This window comes from Schistocerca cancellata, chromosome 2, assembly GCF_023864275.1.
Source record: "Schistocerca cancellata isolate TAMUIC-IGC-003103 chromosome 2, iqSchCanc2.1, whole genome shotgun sequence".
Lineage (NCBI taxonomy): Eukaryota > Metazoa > Arthropoda > Insecta > Orthoptera > Acrididae > Schistocerca > Schistocerca cancellata.
In genome coordinates, this window is record NC_064627.1 from 1075539812 (window position 1) to 1075565210 (window position 25399).

General features: G+C 40.5%; 1 protein-coding gene across 3 annotated transcripts in view; it reads left to right on the forward strand.

Moving 5' to 3' along the window:
• The first annotated feature begins 292 nt into the window (after window positions 1-292).
• The window catches only part of LOC126149645 (speckle-type POZ protein B-like), a 63630-nt gene continuing 38523 nt past the window's right edge, over window positions 293-25399 (forward strand). Inside the window, exons 1-2 of one of the 3 annotated variants that reach the window (XM_049915827.1) lie at window positions 293-532; window positions 18084-18647. In XM_049915827.1, coding sequence (XP_049771784.1) covers window positions 18103-18647 — 545 coding nt within the window. In that variant the 5' untranslated portion in view covers window positions 293-532; window positions 18084-18102. The remainder of the gene's footprint in view (window positions 533-18083; window positions 18648-25399) is intronic. The other 2 variants (XM_049915828.1, XM_049915826.1) reach the window with 2 other exon arrangements.

The window sequence follows — 25399 nt, forward strand, 5'->3', positions numbered from 1 at the left end:
TAAGATAATAAAAATTGTAACACTTTACCTGTGAAAAATTACTCGCAGTTTCGGGAGAAGTTACCTATATTTTTAGGAGTTGTGGGATATATTTTGGAGGAATTTGTTTTGTAAATGCTTTCATTACCGTCAACTGTAGATTCCAAAACAGCAAAAGCGGTCAAGGTAGCTTACAAACAATTTTAAATTTTGCGCGGACTAAATCAATCAGCTCCTTGTCCTAAGGGCGAATGTAATCGATATGTGCTTTCACCGTCTGCCACCAACAAGCGCCACGAGTTGCAGACACGAAGCCAGCCGAGTGCAACCGATCGGCACACCCGTTCGGCACCAAGATTTTCTAATCCCGGGCACAAATCAATATTGGCAACTCTGGGAAAAGGAGGTTGAAAACGGCGTTGTATCTCTGATTTTATTAAAGTGTTTTGTAAACGACAATAGTGTTTGCTACATATTTCGACTGTGGTAACTGCGAAGTATTAATTCAACAATATTTAAAGGTCAGAGTTTTTGCATAAAGTACGTGAAATAGGTAATCATAATTCTCACTAGTGCATTATTAGAGTTAGAAGTTTAGTGTCCATATCCTATTCGAAACTCATTTGTGATATATAGCTATAGTCAAGTTCAATAAGGCCTTTTTACAGCTTTCCGAAGTTACTTATTTCCTACCGTAAGGTGCAACTTTTTCTTTGAAAAATCGTGGTATTTCCTTGCTTCATGTTCGTTTGCATGTCTCCATCCCATATTTAGATGATCCTGGACGGAAGAAACTATAAAATGGAAATGTAGCACTGTAGTACTTTCCCGCCCAACTCGAAGGCGGCTACACACGTAACTTCTAGGGATACATGCGCAAGCTTGTACACTCATTATTTTATCAGAAAATGTCAGACGAGAATGCCCTTGCCTTGGCAACCTTTTCTGCTTGTGTTAGGAAAACTACAAAAGCTAAAACGTGAATGTGAAGCAAAGAGTGGCTAAAGAAACGAAAATGTTATTTCCATATTAACTATTCGTTGTAGACACACTATGGAAACTGCCTCATAGTATTGTTGATTTTCTTCTCTTTTTCTCCATGTAATACTGTATTCTTTGAGTTGATCTACAATGCAGTACAGCGTTTGTACAGAATGTAATTTAACAAGATCTAATAAAAATTCAATCAAACCAGATCACTGACACGTGCTCGCGCAAGCCTCTCTATTCCTGGTACACACGGTCAAGCATACACACGCTTGAAAGGTTGCACAAGCATGTGCAATCTAAATCCGATCAAGCATCAATGTGCTTGCACTGTCCTGAATCGTGCACAGATTTATCCTTCACACTCTCAAGCAAACTTGGGCAAGCATTCTTGCGCAATCGTGCTTGTCAAGCATGGGGCTCGCCATAGGTGACACTTGCGGGATGATCATCGAAATACGAGAAGGAGACATGAAAAAGAACAGGGACCAAAGAAATACCATGATTTTTCGGGGGTGAAATTGCACTTGACAGTTAGAAATAAGCAACTTTAAAAAACTGTAGAAAGATATGGAGCTCCAGAAAATAATAATAATAATAATAATAACAACAAAGATGGCAATTATGACCGACCTGCTCTGAGCTCTACAGAGGAACATTGTTTTTTGGAAAACCAAGCAGCGGCAAAATGGGGCCTCCTTCAAACCTAATTCTACATGTGGCATACAGATGGGTCATTCCATGTCAGTTCAACCACGGGCTCCAGCTCATAGCCTCAGATTTGATTGAAATTCAGTACACTAATTCTACCATGTGTGGAACACTCGTGTACAAAGTATTAGTTTCCCCTGCCAATTAGTTCCAGAATTATGACTTGTGAAAGAAGGTGGCGTGACCCGGAAATTGCAACCCGCATCAGACCCAACTTCAGGTCTTAATAACTTAGGAACTATTCCACACAGTCCAGTGAAATTTTTACAACCCAGTAACATCCATTTAGAGAACACACTCCTTGAATCAAAACACCAGCAACATATTTATGAAGGAAAATAAAAAATTTCAAAATGTGATTAAAAAAATTTATATGTTAAAAGGTACATATTGTAGATGCCCTCTATGCCAAATATAATTCACTCAAAAAGGGTATAAATTTTATGTGTTAAGCTTAATGTGGCCTAAACACACACATAACTCATCATGCCCATATCAGTCACAAAAAACAGAGTTACATGCACACGAAAATACAAAAATTTGAAAAATTACCTGAAAAACATGCATTTTCAAAGTGTGTTAGCACAAAAGGGACAAGTGGTATCCAAGTCAAATTTCACACATTGCATAAGTAGACCATAATGACATATATCTCAAAATTTCAGCATGTTATTGCAAGACATTTGTGTACAGTGGAAGTTGACAGATATGTATTTGGTGATGTGGTCATTGTTCCACAACACAATTTTGTAAAAACATATCGTAAACTGTTCTGCCTCTTCTTATCCTCTCCCACAACTGTTTAATCACTAACCAACAACATATAGACAGATTAACACAACCTATCATTAATGTTTACTGCACCTTAACTGCTAAAAACCAGTTGATTGTGCTTCGAACAGAAGTTCTCCCACAATTCAGCTACTGTACTCTGTACATTGAGTGGCAAATTGTACTGTCTTCCTGACACTGTGGTAGGAACTGTAACTGTCATAAGAATATGTTCAAAAGGAATCCAACACGTGTCTGCCAAATGTGGCCAATGAAATGATCTTGCTGGTCCTGCTGGTGCTATGAAGTTCACAAATACATCACCTTCTGCTTCACAGCACTCTGCAACACACAGCAATAACATAGCAACCTGGTTGTATGTTGCTGCTTTTGCTTCTGAATCCTGAGTCAGACACACTGTGAAGACACATGTTGTGCATGAACCTATAGTTATAACCGGACAGTCTGCTCATCTGCACATTGTCAGAGTCCGCTGGAGAGAAGTGATGATGGCTCCTTGTGCCTGCAACAGTTTTAATGTGGTCTAGTCTGCTTTTTAGCAACTCTTCGACTGATTTCACCTCATCTTTCGAAACATAGAATGATTGTATGCCAGAGATATTTTTCTTTACCCAGATAAATAACTGAAGAGGTGTTAGAATGTGACCTTCTGTAGGGTGCTGCAGACTAGCTCGTGATGCAATGAACTTAATGGCAGCACCAATAACATCACATACATTTTTACCATGACTTGTTGCGAAAAAATTTCATTCTGCATGAATCTGAAAATCCAGGTAATGCATGTATAAATTTTTGAGATTTTTACAGTTTTTGTACTGACTATCTGCCCCATCACTGAAGTATTTCAGAAAATGTATGTGAGGCAGCTTGTTTTTCGCATAGGCCATGACAGTGCGAATGTGGGCATGAACTGCAATGGCATCTTGAATTAAACAGTCACTAAAAACGCACAGGTTCATGACAGACACATCACCTGATTCACCTCTATAGTAAATCACAAATGGCTGGAGAGTTGCTTGACTGTTGTCCCAATGATATCCTTGGATGACGTCTTGAACTATAAATGCATAATTTTCAGAAAAGTCTAGTATTACTATAATTTCATCTTGTTTCAAATCATCCTTATAAAACTGGAGATAAGCCGATTGTGCTGTTGCTGTGAAGCTGTGTGTGGTCAGTTTGTTCATTTTTTGACAACACATTTCAACAAAATCTTCCACTGTACTTTGCTTTGTTTCAAGACTTGTGCGATCCATGTGTGTCCATTGTTTATAAGAAACAAGTTGGTCGTCATCCACAAGGAGTTCACCATACAGTTTGTTATTCATGTGTTCTGCAGGTTTTGCCTTACCAGGACACTTTTCACAACTGTGTATCATGCACTGGTAGGAACTGATGTCACACACTAGCAGCTTCATTGCACCTTTGTAATCCAGACCAGAACCCTTTATAGCAGCAAACATCAGCTTAGCATTTTGATGGGTCTCACATACACAAACATTGTGTGTGCCCCTTTCACTTACAGGCACTACCCATTTTGGCTGAATATTGAAAAAAGGTGATAAACCTACTTTGATATTGGGATACTTTTCCTTGAATTCTACATATAGTTCTGATATGTTGCATAGCAAGTCTTTTTTGCATCTGTACACGTACAGTTCCCATTTTCACCGTTACATAGTCTTTTTTTTCCAGGCATTATTTGGCTGTAGTCAAGGGTAAGAATAGCTACTTTTTTCTGGCATGTGGATATCGCAAATTTTTCTTTCAAATCATGCACAATTTTGTCCAAATCAGAGCATTTCTGGCATGATTTCTGTTCCTTTGGAGCAGATAGTTCTTCCTATTCCATCATTAGTGTGTCAGCTATTTTGTGGTTTAATTCCATTTGAGTTTCTTGTAGCTTTCTTCTACCATAGCTGGGCCTGTCTCTTTTCCCAACTTTGTGTGTCTACATGGGACACAAACCAAGAGCAGTCACTGAAGTATTTAATTGCTCACCTGCTGTGGTTGTAGGTGGCTGATACTCTTCGTCACTGGCATGTAAATTATCAGAATATTCTTCATTTTTTTAGCAGTGTAACACACCTGGAACATAACTTTTGTCCTGGTTTCATGTTAAGTCCCATTCACTGATTCACTTTCAATACTGATTTTACATCAGTTTCTGTGGCTACACTTCACTGTCTTCTTATGAATCCGAAATGGATCAAAACAACTTCTTTGTAGGAAAGAATACTTCCAGAAACACTTTCATATGATGATAACAAAAACTAAAGTTTCCTGGAACAGTACTTCTTGTGCCCACAGGGTGTATCCTGGATCTCCATAGCAACAAATCTTGGTCCGATTCATCCAGATCATACAGTACAAAGCAAATGCCACATTTTGTTCCATATGTTGTTTTATGACATTCAGATGCTTGTGCTCTACCAATACTGCAACTTGTCTGAACAAAAGCACCACTAGTACACTCTTCTGCCTCCATACTGGCTTTTCCACAACAGTACTGACCAGTCTGAACTAGAATCTTAAAAACATGAGTAACCTGTAATTGTTGCTTGTTTCCTTTGTTGTTACTGCCTAACAATGACTCATTCTGTCCCTGAAAACTACCATTGTTTAACTTTCTGTTGCCTATTGGTTCCCAACAATTGCTGTAGCTGTATCTGAAACAAGCTGTCTGCATCATTACTATTACTTTCTAAATCGTGTTAAAAGAAACATAACCAAATACATCTCTGTCAACTTTTATTGTGTGCAAATGCCTTTCAATAACAAGTTGAAATTTTGCCATACATTATATTATGTCCTACTTATGCAGTGTTTGAAATTTGGCTTGGATATTACTTGTCCCTTTTGTGCTACCACACTTAGAAAATCCTTGTTTTTCAGGTAATTTTTCAAATTTTTGTATTTTCGTGTGCATGTAACTCTGTTTGTGTGACTGATATGAGCAAGATAAGTTCTGTGTGTGTTTAGGCCACATTAAGCTTACCACAAAAAAATTTATACCCTTTTTGAGTGAATTATATTTGGCATAGAGGGCACCTACAATATGTACCTTTTAACATTTTACATTTTTTAATAACATTTTGGAATTTATTTTCTCTCAGAAATATGTTGTTGGTGTTTTGATTCATAGTGTGTGTTCTCTAAGTGGATGTTACTGGGTTGTAAAAATTTCACTGGACTGTGTGGAATAGTTCCAAAGTTATTAAGACCTGAAGTTGGGTCTGAAGATAGATTGCCAGATGCGGGTTGCAATTTCCAGGTCACGCCACCTTCTTTCACAAGCCATAATTCTGGAACTAATTGGCAGGGGAACTTAAAGTTTGTACATGAGTGTTCCATACTTGGTAGCATTGGTGTGCTAAATTTCAGCCAAATCTGAGACTATCAGCTGGAACATTTTCTCAAATTGGTTGATTTGACATGGAATGACCCAGCTGTTATTTTAAAATATTTTAATAAAATTACCATCAAAATACTCAGTAAAATACATTATTGTGTCCCAAATATTGTGAATATTGTTGTTTACTCGGAACATTTTGTTTACTCGAAACATTAAAAGACTGAACAACAAAATTGAAATTTGTTGCGTCCTGTCTTAGGTATACTCACTGTGAGGGGGGAGGGGGTTAACATGGGACAGCATCAAAAATTTATTTTACTCAGTTCTGGAGTTCAAAATAGCAGTTCTTTAATGTCATTCAGCAGTATTTTGAGCAACTGGAATATAGGTGAAAGTAGTAGTTCAATTCGTGAACAACTATAAAATTTTCTGTTAGCTTTCAGAACTTTTAAAGTGCCTCCAGTGCACCTAGTCAATGGTAGTTTTTCTTTTCTCAGTTTCTGTCATTTCTTGAGATGGTCATAAACTGAAAGGAGGAACCAAAGTACTGCCCTATTAAGTTAATTGGTTTACAAATTAGGGAAATTAGTATTTCGCCTTTAAGTTTCAGTGCTAGTATGATCACTGAGCTACTGAATCGATTTTAGTTCATTTACTGACTAGATCACACCAAAAAGAGTACTTTAAAAGTTTTGACGCGTGTTATCTGTAAATTTGTTTTTTGGTTTTTCGTACTAGTACTTCTGTTATTACCGAGTGTTCATTGGATGCTGTCTTTATTGCTTGTGTTTATTGTTTATGTTATGTGGTTGTGGATATTATGAGTCATAGATCGCTAATAACACACTTTTGCAGTCAAATAAACATTTATTTACACACTGAACAAGGCGAATAAAATATGGCTGTACAAACATAGCATGCAGAGAGATACACAAAAGTAAAGTCAAAGATCATCAGGTCCAAAGACATGGTGCTTAAGGCCAGAGGCGCCAAGGAGCCCCTGCCCCCCCCCCCCCCCTCCCAGCAGTGGGGAGCACAGTGGGGCAAAGCTATGTCACTGACCTTGCCGGGCTGGAATGGCATGGGCGGTGCATCGCTGGAAGATGACAACTGAGGGCGTGGTGTGGCAGCCACACGCAATGCGAAGGATCCTGCAAAGTGGGAACATGTGCGTCCTTGCTGGGCCGGAGTATCGTGGGCGGGGCGGCGGCGACAGACGACAACAGAAGGTGTGGCTTGGCAGCCGTGCGATGTGAGGGATCCCGCGGAGGCGAGAACATGAGCGTCCTGCAGATTCAACTGCAATGGCATGGAACTGGCAGCAGGGGAAGGGAAGCTTGACATACGAGTGATGCAGAGTGAAGACACAGCAGAAGCAGATGACAGTTTCAAAAGAAGCAGACAGGCTATGTACAGTACTCCATGCGTGAGCCAATTCAGCAGAGGCAGCAGTAATGCAGGAACAAAACTCCTTGTTATGTGTGTAGAGCCCATCGATCTGTGTGCGGACATCTGATAAATCAGAGAGACTTGCAGAAATACCTTCGAGGAGGGATGCAAATGCGGAAAGCATAGCCAAGGAGGCAGATATTGGAGTTGTGCCAAACTTGTTTGAGCAGAGAATGGTAGAATCAGATGCGTGGTGGAGCGTTGCAGCCTGCAGGTCAGGCGAAAGTTCGTAATGGTGTAGAAAGTCCAACCTGATCACAGGTTCATCCACATCAGCGATGTGGAAGGTCCAAGGAAAAGTCGTGATAGGTGAAGCGACATCTTTAAAGAGCCGAGGACCGTGATAGGGGAGAGATTTGAGTCGATCAAAACAAGGTTAGCAGGAGAAAGCTTGTTGCCCACTTGCTTGGCTGGGGGTAACGCTGACGTCAGCGCTGGTGTTGATGAGAAAGTCTGTGACATGGAGGTGTTGCACCGCTGGAGCAAGTGGTGCGGCATCAGAAGGTAGGTTCCGTGGACGATTGTGGTAGGAAGTGGCGCCTAAATGTGCCCACTGGAATCGTTTGGGTATGCACAAGTTCCGAGCGAAGTTCCCAACACAGGCAGCATAGCAGGTAAGCTCAGAGGCAAGGCAGTGTGGAGTGGGCCCAAGACTGCTCGGGCTGCTGTTCGGGTGAGGTTGGCTGCTGTAGGGAGGCCGCAGGCAGTACCTCTTGTAGGCCACTGAGGAGCGTGCACTGGCCCCTACTGGCAGGGCGCAGAGCCAAAGGTGCAGGTGTGCGAACTGAAGGTGGAGTTGTCTGTGACAGTCGGTGTTGGTGACATATGATTGTGTATGCCCGATTGGCCACGCATAGGGTTGGCGACGTGAGGTAGAAGGTGCAGTTGTAGGTCTGATGGCAGTTTGACCATACACATAGTCCAAATTGCGGCGTCTGGTGTAGTGTTTGATCATCAGTTAATGCATGAAGGTGCTGCCAGAGCTGTGAAGGTGTGCGCTCATCGAGGTGCTAGTCATGGATGATGTGGTGGATAGCCTCTGCTGGTGGGTGAGAAAGGCGTTCGATGAGCAATTTTTTCGCTGATAAATACTTGGGCGAGGTGGGCAGTGAGAGGAGCAGATCACTGATGAGGTCTGGATGAACGTGGAGGTGACTCACCATGCAGACGAAACACGTGTCGTCATCTGAAATCCTGTGGATATCCAGTAGATAATCCCCCAATGCAAACCAAGTCTTAGGGTTGTCCTTTTGCAACACAGGCAGCTTAGGAAACATGCCGGGTAACACATGTTGATGCAGCACTGGGAGGCGAAGATGTGCGTGAGCAGTGTAGGAAGCCCCTGACGCCGGGAGTGCAGTAGTGGTGGACGATGCGTTACTCGAGGTCTGCATGGGCGGGCAGCTGCTAGCGGTGGTCGCGGAAACCGGCATGGTTGCAGTGATAGGAGTCACTCAGACGGCATACGGGGAGGGGGTGTAATGATGTTGGGCATATGAGTATGTGCAAACCCGTGCGCATGGACATTCGAATTACAGTTCTTGAACGTCATTGGCACATCAGGCCAAACTGAAGGTGACTGGTTAGCTGAGGGGTGAAACACAATGTCCTTCACTCTGTTATTGTTCATAATGTCACTAAGCGACGTGCACTGTCCATGTAGCAGCCGTTGCTGTTTAGTAGCGTTCGACGGTGTATATGTTGGGCTGGTTACAGTTAAATGGCCGCCGGCATGACTTTTAACCAAATGTACATTAGGAACACTAGAAAAAATGCAAGCACAGTTAATTAGGGTGTGAGGCACTGGCATAAAATGACACTAGTAGATCCATTGTTCTGAAGACAATGTGGACTGGCATACGAAGCCGTTAATGATGATAAGAAGCACAAAATCATTCCCGAACACACAACAATGATGTCGGAGTCAACATTGTGGATATTACGATTCGTAGATCGGTAATAACATACTTTTGCAGCCAAATGAACATTTGTTTACACACTGAGCGAGGTGGATACAATATGGCTGTATGAACGTAGCACGCAGAGAGATACACAAAGTCAAGTCACAGATCATCGGGTCCAAAGACATGGTGCTTCACACCAGAGCGCCACATGGTTTTTCTTATTACTGTGTATTTTTATTTTGTCAAATTATGGTACCATTTGTGTAAACTTACTATATTTTTTGTGCATAGTCAAATGAATATAGCAATTGTGGTGATAAAAATAATTATTGAACTCATCACTGATATGTATTAAACACTATTCTTTCTTCTTTTCTGTTACTCTCCCCTGTTGAACAGTTTTCCATGGACTCTTCCAATCTACTGATCCAATTTTGAAACTTGACAGTTGCTTATCATTAGTGCCTCATATGCCCCTTTGGAATTGTGGCTCGGATAACAAAACAGCATTGACGCTGCTAGTGTCACATGTACTCTTCGATATTTTTGCAATTGAAGTTATTGGGTTTTGTACAAAGACTAAATGATATTTTTAAACATTTCACTCCAGCTGTATGTTATTTAGGATAGTTTGTGCACTGTGTAATTAATGAAGAATGAAAGTTTAGTGAACATAGGAAACAAGTTTTGTTATAAAGTTTATTGTTCATCCATCAGGAGGAAACTGCGTGTACGGAATGTTGCATGAAGGTGTACATAGGTACATATCATATGAATTGTGTGAAGAGTGATGGGTGTAAAGGGACTGTAATATCACACTAAAGAGAGCAGTGGATTGGAAAGATCAGAATGATAGACAAATGTGTACTTTATTGAGGACTGTGTGTGTTATCTGGTGGGCAGCAGTGGAATATGCTGGCTCAGGAAACAAAGCAAGAGAGAACAAAATGTAATGTGCAGGAAGACTGTAGTATGGAAAGGAAATAACCATTCTGGTTAATATTAAAAACAGTCCTAGGTTGCACAATGTTCTTTATTAGTTCAAATGTAACACTTTTCACCTGGGTAAGTCATCATCAGGTTATCTTGCACGATGTCTGTCATCAGTCGTAGCAGCATAGAATAAGACCACGCTCATAAACTGGCCCCTAATCAAAGTGCCATGGGCCAATCCACACTAACACGATGTATACACAGTAATGCTTTACTAATTATGAGTGATGATTGGTGATCCACATCACAAGAGATAACCTCATGATGCCCTACCCGGGTGAAATGCATCATTTCTTAACCAATAAAGAACATTGTGCAACTGAGGGTTGTTTTCAATATTAATCACAATATGAGGTTGCTGTACAATCGTGTCACAATGAATTGCAATAAATTTTGGTTATTCTGACACCTTTTTGTTTGGGATAGAGTTGCACCAAGGCACAATTTTGTGAAGCCTGTAATGCTTGTGGACGAACAGATGGTATGCTTCCATTCCTCTTGCCTTTGTTTGGTGATCTGCTTTGAACTGCTATAAGTTGAGACACTTCTATTGAGGCCAGGACACATTATGACATTGTGGGAAACATATGTCTTGTGTTTGTGTAATAGTGATTGCATGGGCTTGGATGATGGGACTTAATACCGGAGAGGTGATATTCTTATCTGGTTGTACTCGACAAAAATGGAAAGACTTCAGTAGTCCGTTACGTAAGTAATGTGGAGAGATGTAGAATATATAGCAGCTACATACAAACAAGAAATGAAAGTACAGAAACTGCTATTGGGTTTTATGAGTGGTTCAGCTGATTCAGGAAGTGAGAGCTCCAAATTAACAGGTCAGAGGAGTATTCCACACCAAGTAAGTGATGTAAGTTTGACATACAGGCATCATGAAACTTTGTGCGTGACAGAATTTGGCTTTGTCCTTTTTTTAAATAGAGTCTTCTCATTTGAGACATCCTGACTGTTAAAATTAAAGAAACACACCTGTAGGGCTCCACACAAGGAGGCCATCTAAACCAGGGCTTTCCTTTCTGCTAGCATACCATATGAAACCAAGCCCACTGCATGAAGTTTTCAACAGCAAAACATAGAAAATTCAAAGAGAAATCCAAACAGTCTCGACAGTAAGTATATCTAGCTCTCAGTACTAGAAGAGATCAGACAGAAGCACATGTAAACAACCAGTTATTTAAACCCAACCCCCCTCCCAACCAATGGGCGAGCCCAAGTGACACACCTAAGGCAACTGTGTTGGATGCCTTCTAAGCTCATCAAGTGGCGCTGCTTAGAGGCTGTTGAAGTACTCTGTTTCTGGTGACATGGGTTTGTCTGTTGGTGGTAGCAGACAGAGGTTCAACACTGATCCTCTCATCTTGGGTCCATCATGAATGGTTCAGTTAGCAAGAATGGTCCCCACAAAAGACAGACGACCAGTTTTCAGTCATAGGCCAGCTCACAGTTTTTGTGTGTTGGATAGTTCCACTATAGTACACAGTGAAGATTTCATTCAGCAGACAGACATTAATGTGACTGTTAATAACAGATAGAAACAAAGTGTGATTCACCAATGTGATTTACTCTTCCAATATTTTTTAGATTATGTCATACTATGCACTGGTTTGTCACACATTTTATGACATAGTAATGGTCAGTATATGTATTTGCAATTTTGGCTGCTGCTTATCACTGACAAAAATGATTAATGGTGGTATCAGGAAAGGTTCATTTTATTGAACTGCTTTATTATTTTCTCTGTGTCTTGTATAGCATCCATGGAAAAAAAGTGTTATTGATTCCTGAATGAATGATTTGTGGAGTTCATTAGCTATTTGCATGTTCTAGGGGTTGTGACTCATAATCCGTTGCAGTGTTGTATAGTGTAAATCAGTATACATACATAATACTTGGTATGTTGAAAAAGGGAACATGCTGACCATTCACATGATTGTTTTGACATTAAGCTGTACAGTGGGTGGATTTTAAATAGAGCCCATCCTTCCACCTTGATAGGCGATGAAAGTAAAAGATGAAGAACAAGGACCTTCCAGTTTTGAATGTGTGTATGTTTTTGTTGTGAAAGCTAGAATTTTGTGTGTATGTTTGTGTTTATATATATATATATATATTTAAAAAGAAAGATGATGAGACTTACCAAACAAAAGCGCTGGCAGGTCGATAGACACACAAACAAACACTAACATACACACAAAATCCAAGCTTTCGCAACAAACTGTTGCCTCATCAGGAAAGAGGGAAGGAGAGAGAAAAAGACGAAAGGATGTGGGTTTTAAAGGAGAGGGTAAGGAGTCATTCCAGTCCCGGGAGCGGAAAGACTTGTGTATGTGTGGATGGATATGTGTGTGTGTGCGAGTGTATACCTGTCCTTTTTTCCCCCTAAGGTAAGTCTTTCCGCTCCCGGGACTGGAATGACTCCTTACCCTCTCCTTTAAAACCCACATCCTTTCGTCTTTTTCTCTCTCCTTCCCTCTTTCCTGATGAGGCAACAGTTTGTTGCGAAAGCTTGGATTTTGTGTGTATGTTAGTGTTTGTTTGTGTGTCTATCGACCTGCCAGCGCTTTTGTTTGGTAAGTCTCATCATCTTTCTTTTTAAATATATTTTTCCCACATGGAATGTTTCCCTCTATTATATATATATATATATATATATATATATATATATATATATATATATATATATATATATATTTAAAAAGAAAGATGATGAGACTTACCAAACAAAAGCGCTGGCAGGTCGATAGACACACAAACATATATATATATATATATATATATATATATATAGAGGGAAACATTCCACGTGGGAAAAATATATCTAAAAACAAAGATGATGAGACTTGCCAAACAAAAGCGCTGGCAGGTCGATAGACACACAAACAAACACAAACATACACACAAAATTCTAGCTTTCGCAACAAACGGTTGCTTCGTCAGGAAAGAGGGAAGGAGAGGGAAAGACGAAAGGATGTGGGTTTTAAGGGAGAGGGTAAGGAGTCATTCCAATCCCGGGAGCGGAAAGACTTACCTTAGGGGGGAAAAAAGGACAGGTATACACTCGCACACACACACATATCCATCTGCACATACACAGCAACAAGCAGACCTTTACAAATGTCTGCTTGTGTCTGGGAAAATTTGGAGAATATAATGGCCAAGATTCCAAAAGATGATACAAAAGTTCTACTCGGCGATTTTAATGCCCAAATTGGTAGAGAGAAAATCCACCAAAAAACCGTAGGCAAATATCCTGCACATAAATTTACCAATAAAAATGGTACAAGGCTCGTCGAACTATGTAAGCAGAATAACCTGAAGATAATGTCAACATCTCTAAGAAAATGTCCAAGAAAACAAAAGACATGGAGATCTCCTATACAACAAATTGGCGAGTTTCAAATAGATCATGTGGCGATTTCATACCCAGTACAAAAAGAAATTTACGACGTCCAAGTACGCAGAGGAGCAAACATTGATTCAGACCATTACCTAACTAGAATTAAAATCAAGTTTACAGCACGAAGAAGTCATCAGAAGAAAACAGAAATACAGAAATATGACACCAAGAAGATTAAAGAATCTAAAGTAAAAGAAGAATGGGAGAAGGAAAAGGCAAACACATGGGAAGAATTTCATTCTAAAATCACGCGAATAGCTAAGGAAACTATTCCCTTGAAAAAGATATTCAAACACCCTTGGTGGGATTCAGACTGTGAAAATGCATTGGAAAGGAGAAAAAAGGCATTTCAAGAATATAACAGTAAAAAATCACAAGAAAGTCTACATTTATTTAATGAGGTTAGAAAACAGGTTTCAAAATCTATTAGGCAAGCAAAAAGGAAGTACACGAAGGCACAACTGGATGCCATAGAAGAAAATTTCCAAAACTATAATACAAGAGACTTCTACAGAACTTTCGCAGATAAAATACGAGGATATATCCCTCAAAATTTATGTTTCAGAAAACCAGATGGTAAATTAGCCCTAACAAACCAGGAAAACTGTCAAGTATTGGCTCAATATTTTTCTAACCTACTAAATTGCCCAGAACCTAGTTTAAGGTTTCCCAAAGAAATCAGTGCCAACGCTCAACCGGATTCATTACCACAAACACAGGAAGAAATCAAATGTCACATTAAAAACTTAAAAAATAATAGAACATCTGGCGAAGATGGCATTGTTGCAGAGCTATTAAAAAACCTAGGACCAAAGACGTTGCAAGAGCTCACAAAAATAATAACAAAAATATGGGAAACAGAAACATTACCAGAGGATTGGAAATGTGCCCTTATTCACCCGTTACATAAAAAAAAACACAAAAATCCGACACTACTGCGCAGTAGTTAAGCCAGCAGCACTATATGCTAGTGAAACGCTCACACTCCACACAAAATGTGACTTAGAAAAAATACTAAAAGAAGAACGCAAAATTATGAGAAAGATTTTAGGTCCAAAATTAACAGAAGAAGGATACCGGATACAATCAAGAAGAACCACAGAAACTATATCAAACCTGGCAGCAGACATAAGAAGGCGAAGATTAAAATTTTATGGACATGTCACTAGACTTCCCCCCACACGACTCACCAACAGAATTCTCACTTACATAGAAAAAGTCAAATCAACAACACCATGGATTAGCCAAGTAAAATTAGATTTACAAAAAGCAAATATTGAACTTAAAGATGTCAAAGATAGAAAAACTTTTAGAAATAAGGTGGAAAAGTGGATTGTGTTGTCGGAGAAGGAAGCACTAAAGAGACCAGGAACAAAATGGACAGAAGAAAGAAAAAGAAAACATGGAGAACGAATGAAAGAAGTATGGATCCTTCTGGGTCCATTCGCGATAAATAAATAAATAAATATATATATATATATGTGTTGTTGTGGTCTTCAGTCCTGAGACTGGTTTGATGCAGCTCTCCATGCTACTCTATCCTGTGTAAGCTTCTTCATCTCCCAGTATCTACTGCAACCTACATCCTTCTGAATCTGCTTAGTGTATTCATCTCTTGGTCTCCCTCTACGATTTTTACCCTCCACACTGCCCTCCAATGCTAAATTTGTGATCTCTTGATGCCTCAAAACATGTCCTACCAACCGATCCCTTCTTCTAGTCAAGTTGTGCCACAAACTTCTCTTCTCCCCAATCCTATTCAATACCTCCTCATTAGTTACGTGATCTACCCACCTTATCTTCAGCATTCTTCTGTAGCACCACATTTCGAAAGCTTCTATTCTCTTCTTGTCCAAACTAGTTATCGTCCATGTTTCACTTCCATACATGGCTACACTCCATACAAATACTTTCAGAAACGACTTCCTGACACTTAAATCTATACTCGATGTTAACAGATTCCTCTTCTTGAGAAACGCTTTCCTTGCCATTGCCAGTCTACATTTTATATCCTCTCTACTTTGACCATCATCGGTTATTTTACTCCCTAAATAGCAAAACTCCTTTACTACTTTAAGTGTCTCATTTCCTAATCTAATTCCCTCAGTATCACCCGACTTAATTTGACTACATTCCATTATCCTCGTTTTGATTTTGTTGATATTCATCTTATATCCTCCTTTCAAGACACTGTCCATTCCGTTCAACTGCTGTTCCAAGTCCTTTGCTGTCTCTGACAGAATTACAATATCATCGGCGAACCTCAAAGTTTTTACTTCTTCTCCATGAATTTTAATACCTACTCCAAATTTTTCTTTTGTTTCCTTTACTGCTTGCTCAATATACAGATTGAATAACATCGGGGAGAGGCTACAACCCTGTCTTACTCCTTTCCCAACCACAGCTTCCCTTTCATGCCCCTCGACTCTTATAACTGCCATCTGGTTTCTGTACAAACTGTAAATAGTCTTTCGCTCCCTGTATTTTACCCCTGCCACCTTCAGAATTTGAAAGAGAGTATTCCAGTTAACATTGTCAAAAGCTTTCTCTAAATCTACAAATGCTAGAAACGTAGGTTTGCCTTTTCTTAATCTTTCTTCTAAAATAAGTCGTAAGGTCAGTATTGCCTCACGTGTTCCAACATTTCTACGGAATCCAAACTGATCTTCCCCGAGGTCGGCTTCTACCAGTTTTTCCATTCGTCTGTAAAGAATTCGCGTTAGTATTTTGCAGCTGTGACTTATTAAACTGATAGTTCGGTAATTTTCACATCTGTCAACACCTGCTTTCTTTGGGATTGGAATTATTATATTCTTCTTGAAGTCTGAGGATTATTTTGCCTGTCTCATACATCGTGCTCACCAGATGGTAGAGTTTTGTCATGACTGGCTCTCCCGAGGCCATCAGTAGTTCAAATGGAATGTTGTCTACTCCCGGGGCCTTGTTTCGACTCAGGTCTTTCAGTGCTCTGTCAAACTCTTCACGCAGTATCTTATCTCCCATTTCGTCTTCATCTACATCCTCTTCCATTTCCATAATATTGTCCTCAAGAACATCGCCCTTGTATAAACCCTCTATATACTCCTTCCACCTTTCTGCTTTCTCTTCTTTGGTTAGATCTGGGTTTCCATCTGAGCTCCTGATATTCATACAAGTGGTTCTCTTTTCTCCATAAGTCTCTTTAATTTTCCTGTAGGCAGTATCTATCTTACCCCTAGTGCGATAAGCCTCTACATCCTTACATTTGTCCTCTAGCCATTCCTGCTTAGCCATTTTGCACTTCCTGTCGGCCTCATTTTTGACACGTTTGTATTCCTTTTCCCTGCTTCATTTACTGCATTTTTATATTTCCTCCTTTCATCAATTAAATTCAATATTTCTTCTGTTACCCAAGGATTTCTACTAACCCTTGTCTTTTTCCATACTTGATCCTCTTTGCCTTCACTACTTCATCCCTCAAAGCTACCCATTCTTCTTCTACTGTATTTCTTTCCCCCATTCCTGTCAATCGCTCCCTAATGCTCTCCCTGAAGCTCTCTACAACCTCTGGATCTGTCAGTTTATCCAGGTCCCATCTCCTTAAATTCCCACCTTTTTGCAGTTTCTTCAGTTTCAACCTGCAGTTCATAACCAATAGATTGTGGTCAGAATCCACATCTGCCCCAGGAAATGTCTTACAATTTAAAACCTGGTTCCTAAATCTCTGTCTTACCATTATATAATCTATCTGATACCTTTTAGTATCTCCAGGATTCTTCCAGGTGTACAACCTTCTTTTATGATTCTTGAACCAAGTGTTGGCTATGATTAAGTTATGCTCTGTGCAAAATTCTACAAGGCGGCTTCCTCTTTCATTCCTTCCCCCCAATCCATATTCACCTATATATATATATAAAACTGATGATATAAACAATACACCTCTTTCTCCGTTCACTCTTCACACAAGTGTACATTCAGCAACTACACAGGTCATGATTTGCAAAGAAAAGAAACTTGAATTTTCAGGTTTTCTTGGCGTGCTTGATTAATAGTGCTTTCAGCTGCCATCTATAACTGAGTGCAACTCGTACTGGCCCTTGCTTTCTTTGATACTCATTTGTATGTTGGAGTCCTCATTGTTATTCTGTGAAATGCACATTCCCTTGGCATTTTACAGATCTTTGAACTCTGATTGAAATAGCAGTGAGACACCAATAATACTTCAAACTAATTTGGGTCTAAGCAGTGAGTATGCATAACAACACAGGTCACAACACTTGAAGAAGCCAATTGGGTACAAAAATTGTATTAGCAACTTGACTGAAAACCTGAAGACACAACACGTTAAAAAATTGTTTGGGACCTTGAAGTGAGAAATTCTGTGAACTTTATATTCTCCTCAAAATAATTTATGCTGTTTTTACATGTCATACTCTGTTGTGGCAGAAGATTAATACATGACACTGAGCTTTAAGAGTAACTAGTAAAGAATTTTAAAGTTGTGTTTTGGCAATTTCAGGTCAGCAGCCTTGCTTAATATGCAACAGCCTCAGGGAAGCCTACCAAACAACCTGAGATCTTTGTTGGAGTCGGGACTGGGTGCTGACGTCTTGGTGGTGGCTGCGGATGGCCACCTGGATGCCCACAGCTCGATACTGGTGGCTCGCAGCCCAGTGTTCGGTGCGTTACTCCGCCGGATGAAGCGGATGGTCTCGATCCGCGACATGCCCGTGGACGTGGTGCGGCAACTACTGACCTTCATGTACACGGATGAGGTGCCACAGCTGCAGAGTGTGGCACCCCAGCTGCTGGCACTTGCGGACAGATTCGAGCTGCCAGTGCTGAAGGAGAAGTGCGAGCAACATCTGATTGAGAACTTATGTGTGGAGAACACACCACTGTACTGCGTGCTCGCCCGGCGGCACTCGTGTCCGCTGCTCCATAGTGCAGCCATCGACTACTTTGCAAGGCACGCTCATCAGGTGGTGTGCTCGCAGGGATGGATCGAGGAGCTGAGGAAGGACCCTAAGCTTTTGGCAGAGATACCCCACCTAGTGGCCAACCACGCTGTTTCAATAGCCAGGTTTGTGTGACTTAGGCTTCTGCCCACTGTGTTTGTGCCTGGTTCTAATTACTGCCCTGAAGGCTGTTGTGAACCTGCTGCACGAAAATTACTTGCAGTTTGTATGGGTGATGCAGATGTTAATCTTCTTTTCAATATGAGGCACAAAGCAAAAATGTTGCTGGTCTTCATTTTTATTGTAGATATTGTAACACCTGCGCTCATGTTTTAACAACTGTAAGGTACACATTAGGTTTGAGTTAGGTGCAAGAGTAATTTCATATATTTGACTCATCTTGCAAGACACTGTACTTCCCCTGCTATCTGTTAATTTGGATTAGTTTTTATAGGTCTCACACCCTCGAATCAGCTGATCCACTCATTAAACCCAATAGCAGTTTCTATACTGTCCTATCTTGTTTTTATGTAACAGCTCTCATATTGCCATCAAACGTGAGGTTATTAATTGTGTAGTTATATTTCAGTTTACTGAGGATGGGGAAGAAACATATTCAGCAGTCCACATTAAATTTACAACAGTTTGCATTCCATTTTAAACTGCTCACAGTAAAATTTGTAGCCGGCCGGTGTGGCTGTGCGGTTCTATGCGCTTCAGTCTGGAACTGTGTGACCGCTACGGTCGCAGGTTCGAATCCTGCCTCGGGTATGGATGTATGTGATGTCCTTAGGTTAGTTAGGTTTAAGTAGTTCTAAGTTCTAGGGGACTGAATGACCACAGATGTTAAGTCCCATAGTGCTCAGAGCCAGTAAAATTTGTAAATGGCAAACAAGCATCAAACTCAGTGCACTTATGTACTTTAAGGAGAAGGAAATACATGTTAGAATATGGCAGGATTGTTTCCTTTACCAGGATACAGATTAGCTGGCTGTTTTTCAAGGATTTCCCTGCATGGTGGGGAAGTGGCTATGTACGTAAAAAACAGTATTACATTTGCGTCCATAGACATATCACGGCACTGCACTGAACAGGTATTTGACTGTTGTGCAGAGTCAGTTGAATTTAGTGAAACTAAACTTCTAATTGTTATTGTTTACAGGTCCCCTAACTCTGACTTCAGAGAATTTTTGCTCAAGCTAGAGATGGTTCTTTATTCACTTTGTAGGAAGTGCTGGAAATTAGTTATATGTGGTGGCTTCAATATAAATTTTGTATATGATTGTGCATGATCTGAGGCAGATTGTGTTTTTGCAAAGTAGGGTGCAGGGGAACAGTAGCACAGCCATAGATATTATTTTTATTCATTCTTCATTACTAGATATAAAGTCAGTTCATAGTAAAAATATTTCTGTTACTGATAAATCAGATATATGTACAGTATTTAACAATAATTTTCTGAGCATTGTTGATGAATTAAATAAATAATTAGTTTCTACAGGGAATCATATAACTTCCTTGCCAAATGCCTTTCCGAGATTGACCTCTGAAATACTCCTGTGTGATACAGACAAGGGGGAGATTGACTCAATAATTAAATCACTGAAGACTAAGGATTCTCATGGATATGATGGAGTGCAGAGCAGAATATGCTGCGCATTTAGCCCTGTATTTAGCCATATTTGTAAATTTTCCTTTAGGCATGATCAATTTCCTGAGTGATTAAAGTACTCAGTAGTAAAGCCGCTTTATAAAAATGGAGAAAGGAATAACGTAGACGATTTTAGACCTATTTCTATGCTATCAGTGTTTGCTAAAGTTATTTGAAAGGCGGTGTATGTAAGGATAATTGATCATTTTATACTGCACGATTTGCTATCAAATGTACAGTTTGGCTGTAGAAGTCATCTAAGATGGGTTAAACAAAAGGTTTCAAACACTAGGCATATTTTTTGATTTAACTAAGGTGTTTAATTGTGTTGATCATAAAATACTGCTCCAGAAGTTGGACCATTACGGAATCCTGAGAGTAGCTCACGATTGGTTCACCTCTTACTTTAGCAACAGACAGCAAAAGGTCATTATTCACAATGCTGAGAATGGCTGTGGATTGGAGTCTAAATGGGGTATGGTCAAGTGGTGGCCGCCCCAGGGATCAGTGTTGGGGCCACTCCTCTTCCTTATTTATACAAAGGATATGCCCTCTAGTATTATGGGTAACTCTAAAATATTTCTGTTTGCTGATGGCACTAGCTTGGTAGTAAAGGATGTTGTGTGCAACATTGGCTTGGTTTAAAAAAGTGCTGCTCATGACCTAAGTTCATGGCTTGTAGAGAATAAACTAACACTAAATCACAGTAAGACTCTGTTTTTACAGTTTCTGTCACACAATTCAACAAAACCTGAAGTTTTAATTTCACAGAATGGGCATATGATTAGTGAAACTGAACAGTTCAGATTTCTAGGTGTTCAGATAGATAGCAAACTGTCATTGAAAGCCTACATACAGGATCTTGTTCAGAGACTTAATTCTGCCATTTTTACTGTTCAAAAGGTATCTGAAGTGAGTGATCATTCAACATGAAAATTAATCTACTTTGCTTATTGTCATTAGCATATATTGTATGGTATTATATTTTGGGGTAACTCTTCCCATTCTAAAAGGATATTTTTGGTTCAAATGGGCGGTTCAGGCAATAAGTGACATAAGTTCATGAAACTCTTGTCAACCCCTGTTCATGAGTCTGGGTATTTTGAGATTGGCTAGAGGGAAACATTTCACGTGGGAAAAATATATTTAAAAACAAAGATGATGTGACTTACCAAACAAAAGCGCTGGCAGGTCGATAGACACACAAACAAACACAAACATACACACAAAATTCAAGCTTTCGCAACCAATGGTTGCTTCATCAGGAAAGAGGGAAGGAGAGGGAAAGACGAAAGGATGTGGGTTTTAAGGGAGAGGGTAAGGAGTCATTCCAATCCCGGGAGCAGAAAGACTTACCTCAGGGGGAAAAAAGGACAGGTATACACTCGCACACACACCCATATCCAACCGCACATACACAGACACAAGCAGACATTTGTAAAGGCAAAGAGTTTCCGCAGAGATGTCAGTCGAGGCAGAAGTACAGATGCAAAGATGTTGTTGAAAGATAGGTGAGGTATGAGCGGCAGCAACTTGAAATTAACGGATGTTGAGGCCTGGCAGATAACAAGAAGAGAGGATATACTGAAGGGCAAGTTCCCATCTCCGGAGTTCTGACAGGTTGGTGTTAGTGGGAAGTATCCAGATAACCCGGACAGTGTAACACTGTGCCAAGATGTGCTGGCCATGCACCAAGGCATGCACCCAACAATTACATTTGTTACTGTCACTGTTGCATTTCGAAATCTTTTCTGTCATCTTATTTTCTCTCTCCGTTTTTACCACTAGTTTCACTTTTTATTTACCTTCTCCTTTTTACCGTAATCTACTATGCCTTGGCCAGCACATCTTGGCACAGTGTTAAACCGTCCGGGTTATCTGGATCCTTCCCACTAACACCAACCTGTCAGAACTCCGGATATGGGAACTTGCCCTTCAGTATATCCTCTCTTCTCGTTAACCGTCAGGCCTCAACCTCCGCTAATTTCAAGTTGCCGCCGCTCATACCTCACCTGTCTTTCAACAACATCTGTGCATCTGTACTTCTGCCTCGACTGACATCTCTGCGGAAACTCTTTGCCTTTACAAATGTCTGCTTGTGTCTGTGTATGTGCGGTTGGATATGGGTGTGTGTGCGAGTGTATACCTGTCCTTTTTTCCCCCTAAGGTAAGTCTTTCCGCTCCCGGGATTGGAATGACTCCTTACCCTCTCCCTTAAAACCCACGTCCTTTCGTCTTTCCCTCTCCTTCCCTCTTTCCTGATGAAGCAACCGTTGGTTGCGAAAGCTAGAATTTTGTGTGTATGTTTGTGTTTGTGTGTCTATCGACCTGCCAGTGCTTTCGTTTGGTAAGTCACATCATCTTTGTTTTTCAATAAGCTACCACTCGAATTCAAAAATCTTAGCAGTAATCCACGTGCTTTCAAATCTAAACTGGAGAGTTCCCTCATGGGTCACTCCTTCTATTCTGTCGAGAAGTTCCTTGAAAAATTAAGCTGATTCTTGTTGTATTGTTGATTGCGCTTACTTAAACTTATGGAGTGACTTTTTTGGATTCATAAACTTTTTTTATCTGTTATTACTTTTTTGCTGTAATTTCATGTACTGACACATTCCATGACCTTGGAGATTTGCTCCTCAGTTTGGTACTAGGGAACTTGACGTGTAAATAAATAAAGAAATAAATAGAGAACGTTCATTGCAATCTTGTGCCACCAACAAAATGTTCCCTTGTAACCAAATCAATACATTTTCCAAATCAGCGCAAATATTTCTCACTTGTCATTTGTTCCTCCAAAATCACATGGTCTATGAGGGTGTCAACAGTCGTGCAGCACCACACAGTGAAAGAGAAACTTGTAAATTTGTTTCCAGTGCATCATGCGGTTTGATGATCGTTGTTACATAGGCTATATTACTGATTGCAAGCCATGTGAATGCGTCTTGATCAGTAAATAATAGAAGTGAGGAAAACATTCAAAAGACAGCATTTGTCCATATGAACGCATCTGCTGCAAATGACCATTCTGTGTCCCAGATTCCTCATGGGACAGCCTGCGTATGTGTCCCATGTAAGTCTGATATCCCCGATATGTCTGACTGTATACTGACACACTCGAACTTATTTTACTGAATTATATTTTGTGTACTTAACAATTGCCCATGTGCAGAGTCAAACAGTGGAAAGTCCAGGATGGAATTATGACAATGTTATGAAAAGGACTCACCATATAGCAGAGATGTTGAGTCACAGACAGGCACAACAAAAACAGTAGTAAACACACAGGCTTTTTGCCAGACGGCCACCCCTTACACACACACACACACACACACACACACACACACACACACACACACATGCCAACTCAGCTCACACACACACACACACACATGACCACAGTCACTGGCTGCTGAGGGCAGACTTTGAGCTGTGGCACATGATGGTAGAAGCAATCTGGGTGGTTGTGGGTAAGAATGCTGTGGCGGGGAGGGGGAATGGGAGGGACAGCATGTATGGGTGTGATATGATAATGTGGTGTATGCAGGGATGAGGTGGAGAGAGGGTAGGGCAGCTAGGTGCAGTAGAGAGGTTAGGAGATTGTGGGGAAGGGGGGGGGGGGTGAGGGGGGGTCATAAAAGGAGAAAATTAAAAAGACTGTGGGTGCGTTTGTGGAATAGAAGGCTGTGGAGTGGCAAAAGGGAAGGGGATAGGTAGGTGAAGGACAGGGTGACTAAGGAAGGCTGACGCCAGGAGGGTTACAGGAACGTAGGATATGTTCCATGGAGAGTTCCCACCTGCACATTTCAGAGAATCTGATGTTTGTAGGAAGGACCCATATTGCACAGGCTGTGAAGCAGTCATTTAAATGAAGAAAGTTGTATTGGTCAGCATGCCCAGCAACTAGCTGGTCCAGCTATTTCTTGGCCACAGCTTGTTGGTGGACATTCCTGTGGACAGACAGTTTGTGAGCTGTCATGCACACACAGAATGGAATGAAGCACAGTGGTTTCAGCACACATGACTGGTTTCACATCATTTCAAGGCATGACAAGAGATAAGTCAAAACCCTGGTAGACAATGTGATTCATGTGCTTCAGTCCTGGATGGTAATAGGTCATGAGAGGAATTCCCCTCTGTGGCTGGACAATGGGACTTATATAGATGGTGGGTGACTAGAGAGACAAGGCATGGGAGATCAGTTTCTGTACAAGGTTGGGAGGGCAATTACGGTCTGTGAAGGCCTCAGTGAGACCCTTAGTGTATTTTGAGTGGCTGCTTGTCCGTACAGATGCAATGGACAAAACTGCTTCACTCCATTTCAGTTTTCTACATCTCTCATTGTCTTTCCCACATATTTTTCACCACCCCCCTCCCACCTCTGTTCAGTACAATGCACTTAGCTTTTCACTCTTATTAACTCATGCATGATGTTTTAGTAGTAATCTCTGTCTTCCATATTACCCTGTCTTCCACCTTTAAGCTCTCAGGTTTTCAAATCTCGACCGATGCAGTCCCCAACAATCAGTCTTTCCTTCTCATCCCTACAGTAAGTCTCCCCTGACCCACAGTTCTGGGTGACTTTCCCAAAATGTACCCCTTTTCCTAGACCTCTCCAGTCCTTTTCCTTCACCCTTGTTCCTTCCCCTTCCACCCTTCTGCCTGAAGAAGGAGCCACTGGCTCCAAAAGCTTGCCAATCGCAACAGTCTTTTATGTGTGTGTTCTGCTGCTACTTGATGAGTATCCAATTAAATAATTTTATCAGTAATTGATTGTTTTCATTGTTATTAAGTAAGAAAGGGAACACTAATACAGTCTGTAGGGTTTCAGAATATGGTGGTAATCTTCTTAATACATATGGACTGTTTTTTTCCAAACATAATCAGCTTGCTGCTTCCATGGAAGTTGATCATGTATGCATAAACCTAAGAATTTACAATCTATACAGGTTTTTAATAGAGTCTGATCAGCCACAGTATTTTGCCTGTTTGGACCACTTGGTTTAAAATGAATAATATTGTTTTTTATGTGTTTACTTTTAGGTTGTCTCTTTCAGTGTTAGCTCTTGCCTTTTCAATAAAGTTATGTATCTCTTTAACTAGGTGGGGCTCACTGTCTGCATAGCAGACACCAGATGTGTTGTCTGCATACATAGTGATCAATTTCTTATTGTTTAGAGAACTTGGGAAATCATTTACATAGCATATGAATAGGACTGGACCTGAAAT